The 16,122-nt window shown below is 41.1% G+C and overlaps 1 protein-coding gene across 2 annotated transcripts; it reads left to right on the top strand.

Moving 5' to 3' along the window:
• The first annotated feature begins 7,485 nt into the window (after positions 1–7,485).
• foxl2l (forkhead box L2-like) lies at positions 7,486–15,799 on the top strand. 2 transcript variants are annotated; one of them, XR_008338754.1, is made up of 2 exons: positions 7,486–7,667; positions 11,935–12,628. XR_008338754.1 is itself a non-coding variant. In XM_053423803.1 (2 exons), exon 2 carries the CDS (start codon positions 14,501–14,503, stop codon positions 15,266–15,268), a length of 768 nt encoding a protein of 255 aa, XP_053279778.1. In that variant the 5' UTR covers positions 7,486–7,667; positions 14,000–14,500; the 3' UTR covers positions 15,269–15,799. The 2 variants fall into 2 exon arrangements, 1 of the variants encoding a protein (XP_053279778.1); XM_053423803.1 differs by lacking the exon at positions 11,935–12,628 and adding an exon at positions 14,000–15,799.
• Positions 15,800–16,122: the final 323 nt, after the last annotated feature.

Consider the following 16,122-nt stretch of genomic DNA (forward strand, 5'->3'; position numbering starts at 1 on the left):
CTGACTGCAGCCCAATAACCATCAGACGGCATCTGCGAAGGAAGGGCTTCAAAAACAAGAAACGTCTTCAAAGGCCACGTCTCCTTCAACGCCACAAAATTGCCCGTTTAGACTTTGCAAGGGAGCACCAAACATGGGACATTCAAAGGTGGAAGAAAGTTTTATTCTCTGACAAGAAAAAATGTAACCTTGAGATGGTCCTAATGGCTTCCAACGTTACTGGCATGACAAGGAGATGCCACCTGAGATGTTTTCTACGCGGCACAGTGGAGGGGGCGCCATCATGATCTGGGGTGCTTTTTCCTTCAATGGAACAATGGAGCTCCAGGTTGTGCAGGGGCGTCAAACAGCAGCTGGCTATGTGGAGATGTTGCAGCGGGCATCCCTCATGACTGAGGGCCCTCGTCTGTGTGGTAACGACTGGGTTTTTCAGCAGGACAACGCTCCGATTCACAATGCCCGTCTGACCAAGACTTTTTTCCAGGAGAATAACATCACTCTTTTGGGCCATCCTGCGTGTTCCCCTGATCTTATCCAATTGAGAACATTTGGGGATGGATGGCAAGGGAAGTTTACAAAAATGGACTTCAGTTCCAGACAGTGGATGCCCTTCGTGAAGCCATCTTCACCACTTGGCGCAACATTCGCACTAGCCTTTTGGAAACACTTGCATCAAGCATGCCAAAACGAATTTTTGAAGTGATCAACAATAATGGTGGAGCTACTCATTACTGAGTCAGTTTTTGACACTTTAATTTCTGTTTTAGGAGTTTTTTTGTATTTTTTTAGCTGTGGTCTTAAACTTTTGATCTGCTGATGAACAGCCTACTTCAGTTAAATTGTTGTTTTCAATAAATTGCCTGCTCACAACTTTTGGGCTCTTGTTCCCATTTCTTCTTTTTGCATTTTGAAACTCTACTTAGAACCTTCCTAAGATTCAATAGTGCAAAATGCAAATTCATGCAATTTTTTAAGTGGTCTTAAGATTTTGATCAGGAGTGTATATTGTTTACTTTACAGTGTGTAGTTCAGCTCCGACACACACATGCTCTGTAATTAAGTCATGTATTGTTATTGTGCCTTATAAAGACCAGTTATAAGCTAAAGTTCAATAGGTCTATATTGTAAATGTTTATATTTCTTTATGAGTGATAATGTATATTAAGATGTTTGGAGGAAAGAGACACCATAATAATTGAATGTATGTTTTATGCACTTTAAAATGCAGTTACACTCAGAGAAATGCTTGTACTTGAAATTGTGTTTAATTTGAATAAGATGCAGTCTGGATGAGGAACTGAAGGCTCTGTGTCGTTATTGCTGCTGCATTCCTGCTGTATTCTACAGATATACTTTGTTGATGTGGTATCAATTTTGGGACCCATAACATATATCTCCAACCAATACTTTGACATTAAAAAAATTAATCTAACATTAGGGTAAAATGAGGCAAAAATCGAGGTACGAACCTCCTTGGTGTTGTCAGAACATGCTAGCACATTGAGGCTTATGGTTAGAGTGTGTGTGTCCAAGCAACTTCGACGAAGAAAGAAATAATTTTATAATAAGTGTTTTCGTGGGGGGGGGGGGGGGGGGGGGGGGGGGGGCGCCAGGAGTGAAGCTTGCCTAGAGCGCCAAATGTGCTAGGGCCGGCCCTGGGGATACTCACAGAGATTTAGTATTCTTATTCTAAACAGAGAAACCACCATTAAATTCACTAGATCTGTATTACTATTTGGATATCAAATTGTATATATTCATATATATCCGTCAGTTCATCAGGATGTTTCACTAAGTTCCCTGATATGTTCTCTGAGAAATAAAGACATTTTTTGAAAAATCATTACAAAAAAAGCATGATCCAGCTTACAAACAGAGCAACAGACAAACAAACAAATGCAGATGGAAAAAGGCAGCATAAGCAGTATTTCCTGACTTTAGTCTCTTGTATAGGTCAAGCTCCCAAACATAACATTTCCCATTATGCAAACCAGGAAGCCTTTTAAACATGTTCCCTTTAGTTTCAGCTTTTTCTTCAAAATGTTGAGTCTTAAGCTCAAGCTGATATCATCAGGGTTATTTTCAAAATTCTTTGAAAGCACCCTCCTGAGCTTTAGAGGAGATTAAACATCTGAGTACACAGACATATACTCCAGAGTAAACTAAGAAAATCAGGGAAGTTCCCCCTTCGCACACAAAGTCATGCAGGAGAAGAGGAATGTTAGACATAGATGTATCTGAGTAATGTTTGGGTAACTAATAAATGCAGGATGATCGTTTTTCTTGGAAGGGTTCTCTATCTGCACATTTAGCTTTTTTGCTTTAGATCAACTTTACTGATATTTTTCGCCTGCAGATGCAAAAATGACGAGTGTGACGATTCACACAAACTCTCTGTCATATACAGCCTTAACCAGACCCTGCCCAGCAAACACACACACACACACACACACACACACACACATTCCAACACACACATACACACACACTCAGACACGCTGCCATGCGCTCTCCTGCCATCTGAGGGAATGCGGACCCCCCTCCTCTTGCCCTCTCTCCATCGCCCACCCCGAGGATTAGCCCCCTAGCCCCACCCCTCTGCGCACTACCAACCCCTCTTGCCCTATTATCATATCCACAGAAACCCCCACCCTCACCCCCCAAACCACCCCTGTACTCATTTCACCCTCCCACATGCACCACCAGTAAGGCATGCCCCCTTTTTCTTTGGCCACTCTCAGGGAGAAGAAGAGGAGGATGAAGAGGCAGGGGCTTTCATGGGGAACAATCTGCCAGGGAGCCAGAGAATGAGCGGGCACTCAATTAAGGGCTGCCCATTGAGCCTGCGGAGTGAGCCTGAATGTGGGCCCCTCCAAAGGAATGGAGTCCCATGAATAGATTGTCGGCCTTCATGAAATATTAAAGAGCGAGAGGATTTCCCACAATATTTGTACACCTCCCTTTGTGGGGATTTCTCCCTCCATTGAGCCTGAAACTGTTAACACATCCGCTCTGAAGCGCGGCCTGCAGACTGTGCTAAAGAGCCCCGCGGTCCGGGCATCAAACACTCCCAACCCTCACCTCTCTCTCCCTGTCTCTCGCCCCTTGTTGCCCTGTGTGTCTCTTTCTCTTTGTCTTTCTCTCCCCCATCTCTCTCTCGTTCCCTTCCTCTATGTGTCTTACTGCCCATGAGCTATTCATGGAGGGGATTACAGCAGTTTTAATGACCACCTGTGCTGGCTCCAGCACTGTATTGTGCCATGCTAGGCCAAGCAGCAAGCAGCCACCCCCCCGTATTAAAGGGTCAAAGCGCTGACTGGTGACCCTTGTTTCCACCAGCCTTAGCCTGACAGCCAAAGCCACCCAGACAGGTAAGAGGCATGAGCGCTCTGATCACAAATCACCTTGAACCTGCCCACAGTCCACTCGCATGACGAAAACAAACCTTTAAGATGCAGAACAATGGACATTTTGATTTGTGACCCAGTAGAAGTTGACAAGTGCTCCCTTGTGTCATACTCCTCTTATCCTCTTTCTCTTTTCCCCTCCTTTACTGCCTCTATCCATCTCCCTCTCCTCTTCTCTCACCCACACTCTGATCAGGATGAGTGGAGCAGCAGAGCGGGGGGGCTATGTGAGTAGGTGGGTGGTTAAAGTCACCATTAGCATCAGAACGGTCACATATTCCTGCCGTGATTCAACATTAGTTCATGTTGGAATCGAGGGGTTTGAGGTCGGGACTTAAACCAAAGAATCTCTCACGGTAGCTGAACAAGTGTACTTGGTTCACAATTTGATTTGAGGAGTCTCGATGCTTTGTGAATGTGTTTGTGTTACTGGAGCTCAGTATATGAGTTGGTCCTTTGTCGTTGTCAAAGTGGTATTAAATCTAGCGTAAATTTAGAACAGATATATCAGTATGTATTTGTTCTTGCACAAATCAAATTTGATGTCCTGAAGCCTAATTGAGGCCATGTAGTTGCATCCCACTGAGCATGATGTCGAGCTTAAAGCTGGTATTTTAATGAATTAGTTGCACTAGTTTATAAAATATTAATTTTGGATTCACTTAATGTTTATAGAGATTTCATGTAACATTTGCAAAAGAGTTTTGAAAAGTAAGGGTCCTGGTCAGCTGGCTGTGACACTGTTGTTTACAGTGTGACTGTGTGACCCTATCCCCATTTCTAGTCCTGACCCTAACCCAACAATAATACTAAAACTTTATTTCTATGGCACTTATATAAACAAGGATATTCAGTGCTTAACAAAAGTCATGGTAATAAAGAAAACACAAAACAAAACAGGGAAGATACCATAAAATAAATATTATAAGCAAACAACATCTGTTACAAATAGTCAATAATCAGGCATTGACAAACGCTTCTATAAATATTTGTTTTAGGCAAACATTTAAAAAATAACGACAGGCTGAAATGTTGGCTTTAGACAGATATCACCAAACCAGTATAAGTGAGATAGTCCATAGTCTCTCCCTCAGAGCAAAGTGAGAAAACATGTTTATTCTTTTCATAATTTGAGTTAATTGACCTTACAACTTTTTCAATTTACAGCTTATCCGCACCAGTGAAGGAGCTCAACAGTGGGAGTGAAGCAACACAGCAGTGAACATGTGGCAGCATGAACCTCCACTGCCCACTCCAGCAGGGACCCAGCTGTGGAGCACATTGGAAACCAGAGCTCCATGGTCTGGCCTCCATATGCTGGGGTCTGGGGTCCAGTCAGTTAGCGTAGTTCCAGCACACAGAGGGCAGTTTGGGGGCACATGGGTGGTGGCGGTGGGGGAGAGGAAGGGGGACATGGGTGGGGTGGGGTGGGGGACTCGGCCGCTCCACCAGCATTGTACCAGGAGGACAAGAGCTGAGGAGAACCCAGCAGGAGAGTGAGGGGCCTTTTCTAAAGAGCGATCAACTGGAGCTCCTTTTTCTCACACCCTGCTCACTCACACGCACGCACACACACACACACACACACACACACACACACACACACACACACACACACACACACACACTCACACACACCCACACACATCCTCCCCCTTGGCAGATTGATACTCTGGCTCTGGCTGAAATGTGATTTTCTTGCATCTCCCTTATGAAACTGCATTGGACTTCGTTGCTTCCCCTCTCCTCGCCCACTTGTCCCACTAATCTATTCTCCGCTGGAATTAAATCGAGCCAACGTCGCTTTGTCTTTCAATCATTTTGTCCACATCAAAGTCACTCATGAGAGGATGGTAACAAAAAACAAGGAGGAAGGGGCCAGGGACGAGGGACGAGACAAATCTCTTTGGCTTTTTGCCTCAGACAAAGCTTCTCATTTGAATTTCCCCATATATTGCTGATCACCCGTCTGAATGGTGCCCCTGATGAAGTGTTGTTTTTGTGGCCGCTCGCATGAATTCCAAAGACCCCGGGGATACATTTTCCTCTTTTTGTCTTTGACTTCAAAGTTATCTGGAACGGTACGTGTTGGAATGAAGCAACCGAGGGGGTCACCAGGTCCAAACGCTGGATGTTGTTTACCAACCATTTCACCAAGTCAAGGAGAATTAAAACTATAGAGCCACCGCGGGACATAACACAAAACATTCTTCAAGCATTGAGGCGTTTTCGAGCCTGAATCCATGTCATGTCAAAAAAGGCCCCTTTGTTTTGAAGATCCTTTAATTCATGGGTTAGACCCCACAGTGTATGAACTCCTAAAGGATCATCCTGCTTACAGCTCTGCTCCTTGTTTGTGATGTTTGAAGGCAGAGTAAGGGGTTAATTAGAAGTTAAACACACGAGAATCTGCCCTGTGTGTCGACAACATCTCTGTTGTGCTGCATTCACTGGTAAAACTTTACGAGATAGAAAAAAAACCTGAATTTTTTTGTTTGACGCTCATTGTAATGTTTTGATTTAACTTTTTTTTAAGAAAGTGTACACTGTGGTTTGGAACAAATTTACTGCATTGCAATAAAACGTATCCTATTGTACAGTTCAAAAACATGAACATGATGGCATCAAAAAGAAATTACATTCAGCATCATGCTGCAGCTCTGAAGTGTGTCAGTCTGCTGCCCTCTGCTGCCAGAATGTAGAGATACACCAGAATAAGAGAAATACAAATTTATACTTTATGCAAGTAGTTAATACATGACTTGAGTAAAAAGAGAGACATCAAGGTGTGTAACAGATACAATTTACTTTCTACTTCCATACTACACATATTAATAGACTGTGGTGTACTACACTAAACTTTGCTGCAACTCAGACTTACAAGAGATAAGTCACAAGTCTTGTGGATATATTGCTTGCCTTGTAATTGTGACTTGACTTGATGAGGTCCTCTACATTTAATTATGTAGTTCATCATTGTTATTTTTGTTTTTTGTTTTTTAATCCTTACATGTTTCTATCAACCCTATATTATATTGCCTTATATATCCTTACTGGTAACATTTTAATGTGATTTTTATTTTACTCAAACATTTGTATTTGATTACCCACAACTTAGATTTATTAAAATCAGGACTGGTGTTGAAAGTCAATCCAAGATTGTGGTCTTAAAGTTTCAGTGTGTAGGATTTAGGGACATCTAGTGGTGAAGTTGCATGTTGCTGTTGAATACCCCTCACCTCACCTTACCCTCCAAACATGTAAGAGAACCTGTGGTAGTCTTCAGTCGTCATAAAAACTCAAAGGTGTTTAGTATGTCCAGTCTGGGCTACTGTTAAAAAACATGGCAGCCTCCGTAGAGGGGACTCACTCCTGATGTAAATATAAAGTATCTAATATAAAGAACCCAGTCTATGGTAAAGAAAATAACAATTCATACAATTAAGGTGATCACACAGTAGTGAAAACATCACTACGGATTCTTTTATATCAATTTCTGCCAATAGACCCCTTTCTCCTAAAACTTACACACCGGACCTTTGAAGCCTTAACCTCAGCGATTCATCCATAGCACTGAATGATAATTGTCTTTTTTAATCAGCTCCACAAGATGGCAGAGGAGAGTAATAAATGGACAATTACCAGAGGTCTTCCAAGCAAATGGTCCAATAACCGAACCCAAGGTGATACAGAGAGAGGTTCATAAGTCATTTTTATCTAAGAATTATAATTATAACAATTATTATAATTATTATAATTATTATATGAAGCCAAGCAAATATAACTATAAGACAAATGTGAATGGCATGTACTGTAGGAGCAACCATCCTTGGACATTAGGGGATGGTGGTTATGAGCTGTTTGTACTATTGGAAACCTTTTAAGAGGGGCAATCTGTTTGTAACACACACATAAAAGCTTGTGAAAATTATTTCTATGCAAAGCATAGCCTATAACATATTTTCATGTTGGAACATGACACAGTGGTTATTCAGGCAAGGCCGGTATTTGGCAGTGTCCTTATCACACAAACTTCATCTGCACCCTGCCGACTGGGAGAGGCTGACTGGATGTAAATCAGATGTCGAACTAGATCTCACAAACTTCACGACTATCTGAGATCAGTAGCTGTGTTCACAGCTGTACTGTGAGAGAGGCAGGATCCTACTGCAGCAGGGCTCTGCATAACAGCTGATGTGCAACGTGGAAACAAGTCAAACTGGAATCGCCACCATCGGAATTCCGTCCGGTAATAGTGCGGTAAAATAATTAAAAAAGTCCCTTTAGATGACAACAAAAGCACTTGATATTAAAAAGTGTAAACTGAGAAACCTAAATATGTCTGTGATCTTGTGAGGCTATTTAATGAAACAATATCGCTTTGTGGATGAAGATAATCTCGCCAGTAATAAAGAAACTTTCAGCATGTGATCTGTCGATGAGGAATACCTGCTGTATTTATCTTGGCACGGGATCTACTTTGATAATTGACAGCAGGGTGCAACGCTGTTATTTTAAACCTGTCAGCATCGCGTCAAGTACTCATCCATGACTGATAATGACTTTAAGAGATGTTTGGAGAAAATGGTGGTTACACTTATCAACATATATCATCTTCTGTGACTTGGAAGTGTGATAACCTGACTTCATGCAGCCTGTTCGAACAACAGTGGACGCTGGAATCAGGAGTGGTTCACTGGGGATGTGGGCTGCAGGGCCACACTGGCACAGGGCTGGTTGACAGGCCATCATGTGGAGCGCTACAAAGAGATGCATTGTGGGAGGAAGAGGCATGGGTCAGTGGCATCGTGAACTGAACAGGGAGTTCAGAGTATCTCATAACCTGAAAGAGAGGCCACACCTAATATGGGAATTCAGCCGCCAAGCAGTGTCAGCGTTGTGAAATTAACCATCGTATTTTAGCACGTTCAGGAGGACGTGTGAAATGAGGCAATACAATATTTGTGAGTCTCAGCCCTTCGTGTTTTCACTCTGATGTTAGCTTTTTGTCTGTTTGTGAGCCCGTCACCTCAGGGTGTAGCAGTCACACTTCTTGTACAGTATAATCCATGGATTAGGCAGATCTGGGAGTGGTTCCTGAAATGACTAGGGTAGGTTGAGGGGTCTACTCCACTACAAGCTTCTTGTCTTCAGACAGAAGCCACAACACTTGCTGTCGTTTCCTTTTATCGCTGAGCTCAGCTTGACAGGTGCCCGGCTGCTGACTCAGGTTTCACACACGCTGACGTCAAACCACACATTTTAATTTCCTGCAAATAAAGTCAAAGTCAAATTATAATCAATAATTTTTACATGACACATGCTGTTTAGTGTTTTTTTTTTTTTACAGCTATGGTACATGGCAACATATTATAATTGATTTTATTTTAAGTTTATTTTAGTTTATTTTTAAATTTTAACACAGTTGAATATTGATAGAAATCATCTCATACACCTGTTGGTTTTCCTCGGAAAGCAAAACTAGCTCTCTCAGGAGATGCTACTGCTTTTACATGCTGACACAAAACTGATTTGCACACATGTGTAAATAACTACCAACTTCATTTTTAAGCACTGAGCAACCAGGAAGTTAATCAATCCAGTGATCTGTGTTGGCAGAGGATCCAACATTTCAAGGCCTGTGTACCCACAGCTGGACGTCAATCACCCCTCTCTCAAACACCAGGGTGTCCTATCTTTGCCTCAACCTCAACATTTACAGCCTTATGGCACACACACATGCACGCACGCTCACACACACACACACACACACACACACACACACACACACACACACACACACAAACACACACCCACACACCCACAGACACAAAGACATACCTTTCAACCTTTCCAACCATGTCAGTACGCAGGGAGACGAGAAGTAAAGGTGTTGAGCTGCCTGATCTGTTAAGCAGAGTCGTTGTTCTGGACTAGTGCATCTCTGTAGTCACCATCTGTGCATAAAAGGTATTCAAGGTATGACTGCAGGGAAGGGAAGTTCCTGATTGTAGCCAGTTGAAAAGTCAATGTTTTCCCTCTCAATTGCTCATACTGACGACTGGGAATGTGCCAAAGAGCCTGTGCAGGCACAAGGGCTCTGAGAGGTTGCAATACTAAAATGTGAAAAATACTACAATACAGCAAAAACACACAGAGATGTATTAGCAGCAAACTGAACTTAGGCTTACACATTTAAAGAATGTCCCACATCTGATTGTTAAATTGTTACTTCCCTCAAATAAAAGTGATATTACTACGACGTAGTACTTTGATATAACATACCATATGTTCATAGATAAATGTAAACAGAGAAGTAAAATATTAACCTCTGAAAGTAAAAAGAGTCATAAACTAAATGGAATATTCAAATAAAATACTGGAACCCAAATTAATGCACTCACGTAAGTGTAACTGTAACTTTCCACCTCTGCCAGGAAACAGCAGAAACTGCATAAGAAGGTACATTTAATCTCAATTAACAAAATGATGTGTCACTGTGACCCTCATATTATAATATTTATACATTTAACTAACATAGGGGTTATAATAATGCTCAAAGACATTTTATATCAGAGAAAGCAATACAAATAAGTAACAGTAAATATAATATAATATAATACATAATAAAATATTAAAAATCGAGTCAGAAAGGATCAGGAATAACTACCTGAATTCAATTGTGTAATAATACAGTTGAAGTAAGACCTTTCCCATTCATGCAATGAAAAATACTAAATATCTTAGTAATTAAATGTTCCTATTCAAACACTATTCACTCAGAACTGAATGAAGGGAACAAATGTATTCATGCTCACTGAACATATTCAGCTAATTTTCCCGGGTATTGTGATAATAACCAAAATAATCATTATCAGATAAGCAGGAAAAATGTAACACATTTTGTAGTTAACTAAAAATAACCTTCGTGGTTCAATATTTATCATCATGGCATTATTGTACACATCATTTCAATAATTACATGTTGATTTGAACGTTAATACACAATAACAGAGTAGATACTTTTGCAATAAACAGCCCCCGTATTTAATAACTTTGTCATGTCTGTTTAAAAAAGTGAACATCAAAAACAAGTCAAGTCTGAGCAAGAAAATACTGCAGAGCATTCAGAAAATGATTGCACTGTGTTGAAAAGACAAAAGAAAGACCTTTAAGCACTTGACGAGTGGATGTGCAAGCGACTGAGTTCTGAACGCATCTGAACAAAGTCATTTCATAGCCAGAACAAATGAGTAAACATCTTTCTACCTGAAGGCTGTGTATCATGTGAAAACATGGTCTTGAAATGCTTTTCTTCTTTTTTTCTGGCTGAGACTTGAGAGCCACTTGACACACGAGAGTTGTAACTCTGCATTTCCTCTTTTGAGAAGAGGCCTTTTCACTGCAACAAAGCTGCTTCATTGTCGCACTAACATGTTCAAACAAACAAAAAAAGAGCTTTAAGCACTTAACGCTTCAATATGTTCAACTTGTCACTAAGTTCTGAAAATATCCCACCATTGTCAGTTTATAGCCAGGAAATGAATAACCAGTAACACCTTTTAATTTGGAGGCTACGTATCATTTGAAAACATGATCTTGAAATGTTTTTCTTATTCTTTCTGGGTGGGACTTGATAGCCACTCGAGGACATTCGAGAGCTCTAACTTCTCATTTCATCCTCTGAAGTCTAATTCCAGCGCTCACGCTCTTTGTTTTTGGCAGTTTTGCCGCATTCTTCCTCAGTCTCAGATAGCTCAAACTACACAGATTGTGTTTAGCCTGGCGCCTCACTTCGCTCAAATGACATCAGGAGGTAAATCTAGCTTACTCTGTTATAGAAAACAGGACAGTGTTTACAGTTTGTCCTGAAACTTTTCTTCCTTTCAGTTTTTATAGTGGCTTATGTTGACCACCTGAGCCTTGATGTCCAAGAATTAAAGATCAGATTATATTTTCCATCAAAAATATGATGCTTTTGTGCAGTTTATGCATTATACTTCATATTCACTTATTCTAGCCCTTCACTGTGTAGATCTGCTGAATGTAACACTGTTCCCTTGAAATTAGTTAATGAAATTTATAAAGTAATTGAAAAGTTGTATATAATCATTAAAATGTAAATTGAGGGAAATAGGTTTGATGAGAAAAATCTTGAAATTTGACAACAGAAAACCGCAAATGTTATTGTGTGCTTTATTTTTCTACATTTCCTTTAAACATGATTCATTTATTGTCAATGAAACCATGAGATCGTGGAGTTATATATATTTCTGATGGTCTGCCTAAGGGTTCACCATATGAACTATAGGGACAGAGGTGATCAGGGCCTTGTTCTCCTTATTCTGAGCTTTATTCAGAATATAAAGATAAAGACAATATCCTCAGATCTGAATAACTGCCTTACACATATGTATTGTTTTAAAAAGCAGAGTAGATCAAATTGAATACCTATCCAGTGATAACAATGGCCAATCTAAGATCCCCTCTAATCCATGCCAAAGACGTTCCTTTGCTTTTCCACTAGATGCTGTCTTTTTTGGAGATCTGTGTTTCCGTATCAGTCGAGGGGAGACAGACAGACTGTCTGGTGAGAGCAGGTGATCATTATCTGTCAATCCTCCAGCGGACAGACGGCCCTTCATGCCTCGCTGTATATGTGGGAGGTATGCTGAGCCCTGATACCTGCGAATCCTGGAAATACCTATCTATCATGTGCAACTCAGCTGAGACAGTGCATAAAGCTTTGTGATAAATACAAATAAAAGCTCCTATAGTTTTTACGAATGCATCAGATTTTTGTGGTTGAGCACTAATTCTTTTAAAGTTCACCATAAAGGAAACACATCTCATTAAAGGTGCTTTCATCTCACACCTGCATAAAAACACATCTGTTTATAAGACAGATTTCATCGTTTGATTAGGTTTTCCCTTGAAGCCTTTGCTTCAATTGTAGTAAAAATGGACCACGATACCTACAAATACTGGAAATACGCCTCTGAGCTGAAACGGTGCATAACACTGCATAAATACATTAATAAACAAATCCATGCATTAATTGTTTTTAAATTTATGATCTATGACAAGCATCTCATTGAAAACAACCTAAATATCTGCATGCAAACATAAGACGGGGTATGTTAACTTCACCATGCTTCAATAAAAAAATTTAAAAGTGTTTTAACTCCTTATAAGTCATGCAAGTGCAGAATAATGAGCAAATATTTCAGTAGGCCTATAATGTTATTATAGATTTAAAAAGATAATTAACGCTGTTCTGCAAGGATTCATTTTCTTAAAGCCTATATGTTCAGTTAAAAATAACATAATTTTATTTCTTATTAAGTATATTAAATAAGTTTTTTTTTTTTTTTCTTAAGGTTGGGGGAAATCAACAATTTAAAGACAAATATCCCTTATAAATGCATCATTCTACAATGTAAATTGAATGACTGCTACCATCTGGAGAATAAACTGGACTGGTCCACCAACACAGAGGCCGTCTACAAGAAGGGCCTGAGCCGGCTTTATTTCCTGAGGAGGCTCAGGTCCTTCAATGTCTGCAACAAGATGCTGCAGATGTTCTATAAGTCTGTTGTGGCGAGCACCATCTTCTTTGCTGTGGTGTCCTGGGGTGCGGGCATCAAGGCTAAGGACGCCAACAAACTGAAAAAACTGATTAGGAAGGCAGAGTCTGTGGTTGGCTCTAAGCTTGTCACCCTGGAGGAGGTGGTGGAGGACAGGATGCTGGCAAAACTGCTGGCAATCATGGACAATCCCTCTCACCCCCTCCACATAACACTGGACAAGCTAAGGAGCAGCTTCAGCCAGAGACTCATTCAACCCCGCTGCTCTAAGGAACGATACAGGAAATCGTTCCTCCCGCAATAAGACTGTACAACGCATCTACCTCTGTCAGAGCCACCATCACAGAACTGCACCAAACATACCTGTCTCAATTCATCACTTTATACAATAATATTGTCTTTTGCACACTCAGTCTACATATTCTTACACTCATAGTATATTATATATCTATTGTATCGCCAAATACTTATATTTATACCCGTACTATATATCATATATTATATCATACTCTTTATATATTCTTTGTATATATAAGTCTATATACACATATTTATACATGTGTACATGTTGTTATTATTATTATAATATTTTACTATTATTATTATTATATATACTGTTGCTGCTATTATTACTATATATTGCTATTATATTGGTATAATTACTTTCATATATAAATATATATTATATACTATATATACTGTACTATTTTTTATATACTGTCTAACAATAATATTACCATCATATCATCAGTACTATTACCATCATCTGCCACTGCACCTTATCTACCCATTTATCTTGTGTTTCTGTTTTTATTCTTTCTACTGCAGTATTTTATTTTTTATTTTTTATTTTTTATTCTATTGTATTGTATTTTATTGTATTCAAATGTACCGGCTGCTATGACGACGTAATTTCCCTTCGGGGATGAATAAAGTAATCTATCTATCTATCTATCATCTATCAATAAATAAAGAATAATCTTTTCTCTTTTACACATTAAACAGCCTGCAGTGGGCGACCCTGGGAACAGATGAGATGATGAGATGATGAACACCACATATCAAACGCCACGTACAGAGGAAGGCCAGTCTTTGATTGTCCGGCTCCAAAGTGGGAATATTGGGAATAGTTTCTAAATAAGTGTAAACACCTTGTTTGAACCTGCAGCTGCACAGCGCGTGCAACCAACGCAGCCCCGAACAGCGCGAGAAACCGGGCGAGATGAAAGACACCGATACCCACACTGTCGTGTACCTGTGGGAGGAGTGTGTGAGTCGGTGTGTGTGTGTGTGTGTGTGTGTGTGTGTGTGTGTTTGTGTGTGTGTGTGTGTGTGTGTGTGTGTGTGTGTGTGTGTGTGTGTGTGTGTGTGTGTGTGTGTGTGTGTGTGTGTGTGTGTGTGAGGGTGTGTGTTTGTGCACCTGCGGACCTGATCATATCGCGGCTCAGACTGCAGCTCCCGACCGAGACCGGACGCCCAAGGACCGGACACCTGAGGCTCCGAGCCATGGACGCAGCGGAGACATCCCCCGCCGACCAGGTACCGCGGCTTCTTGACATCAGCGCCAGCTCGCCCGCCACGGAGCCCAGATGTGAGCCCTCCACGCCGGAGAAGCCGCCCTACTCATACGTGGCTCTCATCGCCATGGCCATTAAAGACAGCCCGGATAGGAGACAGACCCTTAGCGGCATCTACAGCTACATCATCTCCAAGTTCCCTTTCTACGAGACGAACAAGAAAGGCTGGCAGAACAGCATCAGGCACAATCTGTCTCTGAACGAGTGCTTCGTTAAAGTCCGCCGGGAGAGCGGCGGGGACAGGAAGGGCAACTACTGGATGCTGGACCCGGCCTTCCACGAGATGTTCGAGAGGGGCAACTACCGGCGGCGGAGGAGGGTGAGGAGACCCTACAGACCCCCCAGCGCGCCTTACCTGGAGTACCCGGAGCAGCTCTACCTGCCGCCCTACGTGAGCAGCCCCTGGGGTGTGCGTCAGCCCCCGCCCGGCTCGTCCCAGGTCATCACCGGTCACACCCGCTGCTTGTCCCCGGTGAGCTCCTACTGCCCTCCCCCGCACTTCCAGCACCCCCCCTACGGGGCCTACCACTGCCATCTGCCCGCCGTGCTGGTGCCCCACAACGGCTTCCCCTACGGCGGAGTCACGCAGCCGATGAGCCCCGACGGAGGCACCGTGTCCGTGGGGTGCAACTACCAGCAGTTCCCCTCCTATTCGAGACAAGCGGAGCCGCAGCTCGCCCTCTCGTTTGACCACTAGAGTTTTATTCTGGTGGGGTTATTTGACAGCAAGTTCACAGACTCTGAGTTCATCTGTTTCACTTTAGTTCACTTCAGCTGTCAGGTTCAACTTTAACTGTTACTTTGAAAAGGTGTATATTCTAAACCTGTTGACTATGTGAAACTGTTTCATACGATTTTTGATAACTTCTCTACACTTTCACTCATCAAGAACTATACTGTCAAAGTTCAGTGTTTTGCTTTTGAAATGACACAGATCAAGTGTGAGCTGCAGAAGAAAGTTTCTTTGTGTCTGAGGCTCAGTTTATCACTTATTTTGCAATCAAGTAAATGTTTTTTTATGAATGCTTTCTTTATTTTATTTTAGTATAGGCCTACAAAAGTTTAATTATGTTATTTATTTATTTTCTCTGCCTTTTTCCAAATGATCTGACCTGCTACATGCAACACAAGGTGACAGTGAAGCACTGATCAGTTTTCATTGAATTTAGAATGTTTACTTGATAAAAGTTATCTAATGTTTGATAAATAAAATTATATTTTTGCATTGTATTGTCTCATTGTTTGACTTACTCCTATTTATGGTTTTAAACTCAGCAATGATTTTTTTATTTTGTTATTATTAGGAATTAACTGTAATATTGGTAGCTATAAAACAATGTGCAGAGGAGAGATGTAATGTACATTTAGCTGTAGTTTACAAGTATTTACATTTCCTACTCAATTTTCCTACTCAACTACACTTGCAGATAAATTGCGCTACTTTTAGATGGATAGCTAAAACCATAGATGGATATATTACTGATCCCAAGGGTAATGTATTTGCTGTTGAATTTACATAAATATACATTTTTAAACCCAACAGCAACCAAA

Source organism: Pleuronectes platessa, chromosome 6 (genome assembly GCF_947347685.1).
Source record: "Pleuronectes platessa chromosome 6, fPlePla1.1, whole genome shotgun sequence".
Classification (NCBI taxonomy): domain Eukaryota; kingdom Metazoa; phylum Chordata; class Actinopteri; order Pleuronectiformes; family Pleuronectidae; genus Pleuronectes; species Pleuronectes platessa.